At 45.9% G+C, this 11,065-nt stretch overlaps 1 protein-coding gene across 2 annotated transcripts in view; it reads left to right on the top strand.

Annotated features, from left to right (window-relative positions):
- Positions 1 to 3,714, top strand: part of Cep89 (centrosomal protein 89) — a 62,958-nt gene extending 59,244 nt beyond the window's left edge. For both annotated transcript variants that reach the window (XM_027941430.2, XM_071604409.1), the window contains one exon: positions 2,436 to 3,714. In XM_027941430.2, the coding sequence (XP_027797231.2) occupies positions 2,436 to 2,673 (238 nt within the window). In that variant the 3' untranslated portion in view covers positions 2,674 to 3,714. The remainder of the gene's footprint in view (positions 1 to 2,435) is intronic.
- The last annotated feature ends 7,351 nt before the right edge of the window (positions 3,715 to 11,065 follow it).

An 11,065-nucleotide genomic window follows, 5' to 3' on the forward strand; every position in this document is an offset into this window, starting at 1 on the left:
CTTTATTTTATTGATTTATATATGGTGCCTCTGAGGATTGAACCAAGGGCCCCGCATGTGCTAGGCAAGTGCTCTACCACTGAGCCATAACCTCAGCCCCATAAGATTTCATTTTTTAAAATATTATATTAATAATTGCATGAAGATTTTACTTTATTTATTTTTATGTGGTGCCGAGGATCAAACCCAGTTCTCTCATGTGCAAGGCAATCGCTCTACCGCTGAGCCACAACCCCAGCCCCAAGATTTCATTTTTTATGACTGAATAATTTTCCATTGTGTATGTTCCACATTTTCTTTATCCTTTTGTCTGTCAATGTATATTTAGGTTGATTCCCCAGCTTGTCTGTTGTGAATAGTGCTGCAATAAATATGAGAGTGTAGATATTACTTCGACACATTAATTTGCTCTGGATATATATATATATATATATATATATATATATAAGTGAAACTGCTAGATCATTTATTTCCTTCTGTCTACAGTAATTTTTTTACTATGAACTTATATTTGATTAAATTTAATCTATGAAATCCTGAGGGTCTAGATTGAGGATGTTTTTCTCCAGAGAATATTGGCCTTTGCTTCTCTTTCATTCCAGAGAATATTTCCAACCTGGAACTATTTTATTATTGATTTTTAAAATAGGCTGTAGTAACTATTTTTTTTTTAAATCCAAAAGGAATGTGTGTGTGTGTGTGTGTGTATACACACACACACACACATTTATATCCTCAATTCCATTATTAGATTTAATAATATTTTTATAATATATTATGAAATAATGTTTATATATTTTTCTGAACTGCATTCTGGATAGTTTCTTCTGCTCAATATTCTTTTTACTAATTCTCTCTTCAGCCATGTCCAATTTATTATTTAATCCACCTCATTGAATTTTTCCCCTTATTATCTCAAAAATGTCATGAAAGTCTTGATTCATTCCAGTCAGGGACAGTGTAAACTCTAACTCCAGGTCCATTTGAGAAGAGGCCAGCGGCTGTGGGCCTCCCAGGGGAGTCAGCCTTTCAGAGCAGGTTGTTTTGAAGATCTGAAGATCTTCCCAGCCATCTTTCCGTGAGGGTCCTTCACATACTTCCATGACCTGCCTAGGAAGTATTTTTAGGAAGAAAAACTTGTGAGGAGAGAGATGAACAAGTCCTGGGACTTTCTGTCCTGTTCAGTTTCCATGGGCCCAAGACCTCCTCTTCCTTCCACAAAAATGTGGGTTTTGGGGCATCAGCTTTTATTCTCAAAACAATGGTGACATTTTGATGCCTTCCTCTTGATTTTAATTTAGTCATCTTTTTTCCCCTGAAGAAAGTTCCTATCCTTTCTCTCGGGTTCAGCCAGACATTTAAACATGACTGCTCTAGTTTATCGAATATGCGGGTGATTTGTGAGAGGAAATAGAAGTCGTAGGATTTCTTTAGATATAGTTTAATCAATTCTGCAGAACTCCCAGCCGTAAGAGCCTTGGGGGGAGCAATGGCTCATACGGGGAAGCGACTCTGGACAGGTCAGCGTGTCGCTGTCCTCCCTCAATCTCAGTGCCTTGCTCTGTGCGCAGTGGTGCTGGTCCTGCACCTGGCACCTGGCCTCTCCAGCCCTGCACTCTGGGCAAGGCTTGCTCCATGCCCCTCGCCCCCCGCCCCCACCAGGGAAAGGCCTGCTCTTTTCCCCCTGTGCCACGGTGGCAGGTCTGCCCTGTGAGCATCTCCCGACACCCCACATGGCATCTTGCCCAGATCCTTGTCTTGCTGCCCCTTGTTTTCCACAAGTCTTGGTTCCTCTGACACTCAGCCTCCTGCGTGTGGTCCAGCCCAGTCTCTGTGTCCTCAGTTATGTGACCCACTCTTCCAGTTCCCTCCTTATCCTACCTCTCTGTGTCTGGGCCCATCAGCAGCTTTATGGATGGCTGCCTCCTGTGAAAGTCCCTGAGTGTTGGCCCGGCCACAGTGGGGACAGGCAGAGGAGGGGTCACAGGGAGGCCTACGTGGCTCACCCTGTGGGTGCCCACAGCCAGGCCCTGCACTGTGGCAGCTGGCCAGCTTAGGTCAGCCACTGCGCGCACTCTGTCTTACTATTTTATTGCTCACGTTAATTCTTTAGGAAGCAGAGGATGTGTGCCTTGAAGCTAAAGTCAAGGAAAAGGCAAAGCTTAGAGGAGAAAAATAAGAAATCCTTTTGAAGCCTGTGCCTTTGCGTTTTGTTTGGTTGGTCGGTTGGTTTTTATTTTCCCCTGTTTCCAGAGGGCCTGGTGCTTCACTGAGCCCTGAGCCTTTGCCCTGGCCCTGAAGCGCAGTGGGTGCTCTTCTGTGATGTTCAATTTGCTTTCATTTGAGTTCCTTCTACTTTAGGTTCGTAAGCCTCTGTGAATATATTCAACTTGTGCTATTTTAAAATTCCCCTTTGATTTGTGTATTTTTCTCAGAGAAATGGAAGGTGAGCTTGAGATTATTTGCAAGTCTGCCTCCAAGGAAAACCAAAGAATCCGAGAACTTCTCCAGACCACACTAGCAGGGAAAGGCCTGTGGGACAACACGGCTTTCAAGTATGCGTGCCTCGAAGGCACCGCTCAGGGAGACCTGCTGGATGGGCACAGCGCCAGCTTCTGCGACGGGAAGCCTCTCACCTCCACCTGCCAGAGTCTGCAGGAGCCAGTGGATTAGGCGCCATGGCCTGAAAGGTCTGCCTCCCACCAGCTGACACAGGGCAGCATCCATCTGCAAGAGCCAGCAGTGGCCAGGGAAATGCAGAGGCCCAGCAAGTGCTAGAGCAAGGAAGAAATAAACTCGCGGGAGTTTAATTGGTTATTTACATTTTGCTTTTCTTAACAATGTACTGCTGAGATATATTTCAGCCAGGTCATGTCCTCTAGCTGCATTGCCACTCAGACTATGTCATTGCTCAGGTTAGCAGGTGGCCTGCTGGGCTGGCCTGTTTACAGGCCTCTAGATCTGCAGCTGAGTAAGCTCTGGAAGGAATGGAGGAGCTGGAGGAGCACATTCTGTGTGTCAGATAAACAGCTGGATGAGGCAGCTGATGGAGCAGCAGTAATGACAGCTTATGCCTCCGTCCTGGGTGGGCAAAAAAGTAAGGTGCTGGTCCTCATGTCCCAGGGAGTAGAACCAGAGGCTTTCTGCCTTCTCCTAGTCCTCCTGGTTCTCTTGGGAAGATACTAGGGCCACTCATTGAGAGCTCTCCCTTTGAGCACCCAGGTGGGGTCCCTCTACTGTTGCCACCAACAAGGACACTAGGGGGCCCATGTTCTGTTCCTCTCTATGGCTTCTCAGGTAGGTTTTCCAGTCTCTTAGGACCACCCAGTGGGACTCCTGGTGGAAGTGCCAGCCATTCAGGGCCACCTGCTCCAGGCATGCTGGACGAACTCAGGAACATCAAGACCCTAAACAGAATCCTGGAACACATCCTTCAACAAAACCCCCAGTGGCTAAATTTTGTATTGTTTTAGGGGTTAAGTAGGCCCTGGTTCTTGTCATTAGTCATGTGTAGGAGTGACCTTTGAGTGCTAGCTGGAAAATTAGGGTAGAATGTCATATCTTTTACATTTTATTGAATTTGTTCAATAGCTAAAACATTGCAATTTAATTTTATTTTTCAAAGGGTAGAAAGGTTCAACAGAATTTAAAACTGTGTAACATCTCCTTAGGAGATGTAAATAATTAGTAAATAACTTTTTTATTTCAAAGGAATTTATATCAACTGTCTCAAAATCTGTACAAGTGAGTCTCATTCTCGGGGTTGGCTCATTGGTGGGAACATTGCTCTATCATCATTACCTGGGGAGCTATTTTTGACATCTCTTCTGCTTTTTTTAAAAAATTATTTCATATATGACAATAGTGGAATACATTACATTCATAATTATCCATTCACAGCACGATTTTTCATAACTCTGTATATAAAGTATGTTCACGGCAAATTATGCCATATACATGAACTATCATTGATTTTTTTTTTTTTTTTTTGAAAGCAGTATGGAGATTCCTTGGAAAGCTGGGAATGGAACCACCATTTGACTCAGCTATTCCTCTTCTTGGACTATACCCAAAAGACCTAAAAACGGCATACTACAGGGACATAGCCACATCAATGTTTATAGTAGCACAATTCTCAATAGCTGAACTGTGGAACCAACCTAGATGCCCTTTAATAGATGATTGGATAAAAAAAATATGACATTTATACACAATGGGATATTACTCAGCACTAAAAAAGAATAAGATCATGGCATTTGCAGGGAAATGGATGGCATTAGAGAAGATTATGCTAAGTGAAGTTAGCCAATCCCAAAAGAACAAATGTGGAATGTTTTCTCTGATATAAGGGGAGTAACTCAAAGTGGGGTAGGGAGGGAGAGCAAGGGAGGAAAATTACCTCTAGATAGGAAATAGGGGTGGGAGGGAAAGGGAGGGAGAAGGGGAATAGCAAGGATGGTGGAAGGAGACCCTCATCATTATACAAAATACATGTATGAAGATGTGAATTTGGTGTCAACTTACCTTATGTGCAACAGGGATATGATAAATGGTGGTATAAAGGTGTATTAAGAATTTTAATGCTTGTCTTCTGCTTTTGTGAGACCATTTTTATTCCCTTGAGAAGTGAACATTCTTACATTTCTGCTTTAAGTTTCAAACACACATTTCAAACATACTTTGTGAGTTCAGTGACCCCTGGGACTGCATGGTGACCAGGAAAGAGGGGAAGGTCCTATAGCACTTGGTCCCTTGCCCAGCTTCCCCCCGCCTGCTTCAGACAGATGGGCTGCAAGTCCAGGGTGTGAAGGGGGGTGAGGCCGGCAAAGCAGCAAAAGTTAAGGCCACTGAGTAGCAGATAACTTGTGGGGTTCCAAGAAGGGCCTGAGACCATGGGGGTTCATGGAGGACTGGGAGTGCCCCCTGCTTTGCAGAATGGACAGGTTTCAGGAGCTAAAGGACACAGAGGACTCTTGGGAGCAGAGGAAAGCACTCAGGAGCAGCAGGGCCTTCTGACTGGGGTTGAGGTGGGAAATGAGGCGAGGCTAGACCAGGGGGAGCAGGACTTCTGGAGGGCTCTGCTCATTCCATCCTGAGGTCTCAGTTTGAGGAGGAAACCATACTGTTCTTCTTGGTCCCAGTACAGAAGTCATGGAAATTCCTGATCAGGTTGAAAGTGATCAAAGTCAAACAGCTATTAAACACGACCCAGGAACTCAAGTGAGCCCTGCTGCCTTGGACAGCAATTAAAAGCAGCCCTGGGGGAAATCAGAACTGGGTGGGGAGAGAAGGCTGGGCACAAGACTGTCCTGGGAGCTGGTAAGAGACATTCTTAGTTTTCAAGTTGACCTGTGCAGGGGAGCACTGAGATCAGAGGTGACACCACAAAAAAATAAATAATAATAATATTGCCAGGCCTCTCTCTGCACCATTTTACATTCCAGCAAACATCTGTGAGAGTTCTGGATCCTCTACACCTTCCAGTACTCCGTGTTGTCAGTAACTTTTTTGAGAGGAGAGATTTGAGGGAAAAAACATCCTAGTATTTGGCCCTTGGAGCTTAGCCAGCCTTGGGCCTGGCCCTCACCCACCTGTGCTGCCATCAGGAGTGAAAGGCACAGTGACCAGCTTGGGTGGCTCAGCAGGGTCCCTCCTTGGGCTTGGCACAGGTGGCCCGGCCTGCAGGGAGGAGCCATGTTTGCTGTCTGGACGTGAAGTTCAGACTGGATCGCACACCAGAGGCTGAGCCTCCTTGGGATGGTTCTGAACTAAAATCAAATAATTACCCACCCACAGCACAGCAGGGTGGAGCTGGGTAGCCCAGGAGCACTCAGTGTGGCCCATGACCGGCCTTACTCTGCTCCATTACAACTGGCTGGTGTCAGGAGTCATGGTAGCTGGCGGTCAGGAAGGGCCTGGGCCTAGCTGGCTTGGCCTCGGATTTCCTGGGAGCAGTGAGCCCGTGCCAGGTCTTCGTGGAGAGCTTGCTCCCTTCCAACCCCCTCAGGCTTGACTCTTCCTCGGTTTTGTTTTTTATTTATTTATTTATTTTTTTTTTTGTACCAGGGGTTGAACTCATGGGCACTCAACCACTGAGACACATGCCCAGCCTTGTTTTGTATCTTATTTTTAGAAACAGGGTCGCACTGAGTTGCTTAGCACCTCGCTTTTGCTGAGGCTGGCTTTGAACTCATGATCCTTCTGCCTCAGCCTCCTGAGCCACTGGGATTACAGCCTGTGCCAGGGCGCCCAGTCAACTCTTGCTCATTTTTGATGATGGTCGTGTAGGAGGGATTAGAGAAGGACAGTTGTAGTTTACACACGTTTATGGGGGTCTACTTTTACAGTCCCAGTGACTCCAAACAGCAGGACGAAGGTGGTTAGTGAGCCCAAGCAGACTTCAGACGTGAGAAGCCCATGGCAGTTCCTTGAGCTGGACAGGACACCACTGCCGAGGTCCCCGAGGTTGGCTCCCCACCTCTGTGCTGGGTGTGCTGTGCCCTCCCCCATCCTCTTGCTTCATATGACAGCCCTCTGTAAAGAGAGGACAGATGAGAGTAGAGTGCCTGTGGTCTGGTGATTCAAAAACTGTTCCCTCCAAAACGCAGGTTCCCTCCCCTTAATACCGTCCCACAGTGGGGTGCTAAAGGGGAGGGAACTTAATCTAACATCGTGTTTAGAGGTAGGGCCTTTGGGATGTGATTACGTTTGACAAATTCTTTAGGATGGAGCCCTCATGATTGAATGCTGGTGGCTTTATAAAGAGGGGACCAAAGGGGACACACACACACAGGCACACACACACAGGCACTCCTTGTGATACCCTACACTGCCTCAGGACTCCATCAGCAAGAAGACATCACAAGATGTGGTCCCTTGGCCTTTGGCCAGAAATGTGAGCCAAAATCATCTTCTTTTCCTTACAACTTACCCAATCTATGACTGTGTTATTGGCAACAGAAAATGGACGAATACAGGTGGCTAGCCTTCCTTCTAGCTGACTCTGAGGCAAGAGTACCTGTGCCCCTCACGTTATCAAGAATGTCGGAGCAGGGAGCATCCTGTGTCTCACCTGTTCGGGACAGGCCTGGCTATCACAATGAAGAATAGATCTTTGAAAATGGAGGAACCGGACAATGCAGTATGTTCTACAAACCAGGGTTGTGTTGTAAGCAACAGGACGTTAAGGGAAATGCCCAACATGTAGGGGGAAAAGAAAAATTTTGGAAAGAGATACTAGACACCGTATAAGTGTTCCTCTGCGGCTGGGAAATGGGGTCCTTTGGTTTTTAACTGTCGTGGTTTGAATCTTAGACATTTCTCAAATGCTTACAAGCTAAAGGTTTGGTCACCAGCCTTGGCTCTCCTGGGCGGGGGGACTGGAAGGAAGGTAGGTCGTTGAGGACATATATTTGAAGGGAATATTGAGACCCTCACCCCTTCCTCTCTTGTTTTTTGCTTCATCACCACCATGAGATGAGCAGGTTTTCTCTACCATGCCCTCTCACCACAATGTCCTGCCTTGCCACGAGTTCAAAGCAATGGGGCCAAGAAACCATGCATTGAAACCTCTAAGCTGTGAGCCAAAATAAACCTTTCCTCCTTATAAGTTGATTATCTTGGGTATCTTGTCATAGTAATGGAAAGCTCACTAATGGTGGCCCATCAGAATGGCACAGGAAGGGGCAGTTCTCCCAAGTAGTAGACACCAGGCAGACAGAAACAAGATTATAAAAAGTGGTGGTTCTTTATTGAAGGTATTTAGAACACAAAAATGAGGACATGGCTGGGGGTGTAATTCAGTGGTAGAGCATATGCTTAGCATGTCAGAGTTCCTGGGCTTAATCCCCAGGGAAAGAAGGAAGGGGAGCAGAAAGGAAAGAAGGAAGATGTTATCAAAGTGCTAAGGTAGAATTGCCCTATTCCAAGAGTTCCTGAGTGTGTAGGTAAAGATTGTTCCCAGATAAGACTGAAATCATGCTCACCTTGCTAATAGTTGTATGATGACTTAAGTCCTCAACGTTGCAAGATTGCACATTCCAGACTCTCCACGTTCTTCTGGTAGGAACTCAGGTAGGGAAGTGAACACTGCCATACACGTTACACCTGTCTTTTGGGTCCCCTCCTAAACTACTGTCAGCAGTGTCAGGAAGGAAGGAAAAGAACCAAAGTTTATAAACTTGAAGGCAGGTCTTGCTGTGGTTTGGACCTACTTATTTAAGTATGTTTCTCCACAGGTTCTTGTATTGAAGGCTCAGTCCCCAGGGTGGCCAGAGTGGGAGGTGGTGGGACCTTAAGAGGTGAGTCCTAGCAGTAGATCCTTAGGTCAATTGGGAATGTGCCCTCAGAAGGGGCTTTGGGACCCCAGTTCCTCTGGTTTCCTGTCTGGCAATGTGATTGCATATTCCCACATACACTCCTGCCTTTGCTCTCTGCCGTGGTGGGACACAACCAAGAGGACCCTCACCAGAGCTGACCGATGCCAGTGCCATGCTCCTGAACCTCCAATACTGTAAGCCAAATAATCCTCTTTCCTTTATAAAGTAAAACTTGCCTCAAATATTTTGTTACAGTAATGCAAAACTGACTACTACAAGTCTGGAATAATTTTTAGATGGCAAAGGACAAGGCAGCCTCTGCCTGAATGTTTGTCAAAGCTCCAGTCTGTCATGTGGAAGATAAATCAGAGAAAATATTGTTCATATGGATATCCCAGAGACTGTGGAGAAATGGATTTACACCATCAGGTTAAACACATTTTATGTTTAAAAACCATTACAGAAGAAGAGAACGAAGACAGATGTGGTGGTGCACTCCTATAATCCCAGCGGCTCAGGGTGAGGCAGGAGGATCAAGAGTTCAAATCCAGCCTCAGCAAAATTGAGGTGTTAAGCAACTCAGTGAGACCCTGTCTCTAAATAAAATACAAAGTAGGGCTGGGGATGTGGCTCAGTGGTGGAGTACCCATAAAAACAGGGAACCAAATGTAAGATCAAATGAAGATAGTGTTATTCAAACTGCAAGCAGCTTTGCAACTGGGAAAAAAACACACATTTTGAAAGGGAAGATCAAGAGATTTGTCAGGTATCTAAGAAATAATGGCATTTTACAAAGCTTCCTGGGAAATTAACTTTAAGAGGGAATTGATAGCAGGGAGGTGAAACTTGAGCCAGGCTTGACAAAGAATCCTCATGCTCAGATGTTCCAAACTCAGCACGAGGTGAGGGTCAAGAAGTCCAGGGGAACCTCAGCCTGAGGCAGGAGGATTGCTTGAGCCTGGGAGTTCCAGACTAGCCTGGGCAACATAACAAGACCCTGTCTCTTTAAAAAATAAAAATAAAAACCAGCCCACGGTGGGCAATCTTGACCTTAGGAGCATTCTGTAGTGTCCTGTAAATACAGACAGGCCAGTGATCTGAGTGCTGCTAGGAAATATGCTAAGGTGCACAAAAGCCCCTGGGCAGGCCCTGCCTCTGGCCTCAGGCTTCCACTCCCCTGGCATTCGGGTACCCATGGACCAGGACTCTGCTCAGGGATCTAGCAAGTGGGACCTTCTTAAGAAGGGAGGTGACAAACTTCTAAATCAGTATCCCCGGCTCTGGGGTAGCCCAGTTCCCTGTATCCTCCGACTGACTGTAAGAGATGGTCCTGGGGAGAGATGCTCAGGAGTGCTACAGCTGGGTCATATGGTAGATCTGCTTTTAGTTTTTTGAGGAACCTCCATACTATTTCCATGGTTGCTGTACCAATTTACACTCCCACCAAAAGTGAATAAGGGTTCCCTTTCCTCCTGCATCCTCACCAGCATTGTTTTTTATATTCTTGGTGACAGCCAGTCTAACAGGGAAGAGATGGAAGCCCAGTGTCTTTTTTTTTTTTTTTTTTTTGGTAGATGGACATATTTATTTATGTTCTGCTGAGGATCAAACCCAGTACCTCACCCGTGCTAGGCAAGCACTCTACCACCTTGTTACAACCCCAGCCCCGTAATGTACTCCTAATTTGCATTTTCCTGATGGCTACAGATACTGAATGTTTTTTCAAATAATTATTGACCATTCATAGGTGGATTTTTTTTTAAATGGTGTATAACATAATGGAGTATCATTTGGCCATAAAGAATAATGGAATCATGCCATTTTCATAAAAATGGATGGAACTAGAGAACATCACATTAAGCACAATGTCAGACTCAGAAAGATAAACATCCCAGGTTTTCCCTCATATGTGGAATCTATAAAGAACATGAAAGTAGCAGACTTGAGTAGAGAAGAGGAGACGGGAGAGGGGATAACAGAGGGAAATGATCCAGGTGTGTTATCTTCTTGTATTAATATTCCACAATTACAATTAAACCCATTATTAAAATAATATAAGTAAATGCACTTTAAAATAATATAAATAAATGCACTTTAAAAAGTAAGAAAATCATGGGGTGTAGCTTAGTGGTAGAGCACTTGCCTAGCAAATGGGAAGCCCTCGGGAGTTCAATCCCCAGCAACACACACACACAAACACATGGAGTCTGCAATTTACATTTCACTGCTTAAAAAGAGGAGAGAGAGATGGCCCTGATATCTGTCCTTCTTCCAGGTCTGCCTGCCCTAATGTACTCCCAAAGTGACCCTAGACACTAGTCCAGTGCTGTCCCCCCGACCTTTGGTTCATCCTGGGATGGAGGAATGCTGTTAAGTTTACCCTAAGGAAAAATCTGGGAGAGTTTTGGCTGGAGATAATAGCAACAATGCTTCAGACATTCCCTGCTGTCACCCTGCCCTGTGATAAGCAGCTTCCTTCCCCAGGAAGGCCTGATCTGAGATTAGAGTTGAGAGCTGCCACCTGGGGCTGAGCCTGCCTGGTGGGGAGGGCTGTCCCCCAGGACCCCCTCTGAGCCCTGCTGGAGAACCGTTGCTGGGCCAGGGCTCTGTAGTCTCAGACCTTAGCTCCCCCCAACCCCTGGTCTATTTCCCCATCAGGCAAGTGAGAGTATGGAACCAACTCTACAGCCCAGTGAACAGGGTCCTAGGCTCCCTGGACAGCCCACCACAGAACCTGACGTTTGGTC

This window comes from Marmota flaviventris, chromosome 18, assembly GCF_047511675.1.
Source record: "Marmota flaviventris isolate mMarFla1 chromosome 18, mMarFla1.hap1, whole genome shotgun sequence".
NCBI classification, from domain to species: Eukaryota; Metazoa; Chordata; class Mammalia; order Rodentia; family Sciuridae; genus Marmota; species Marmota flaviventris.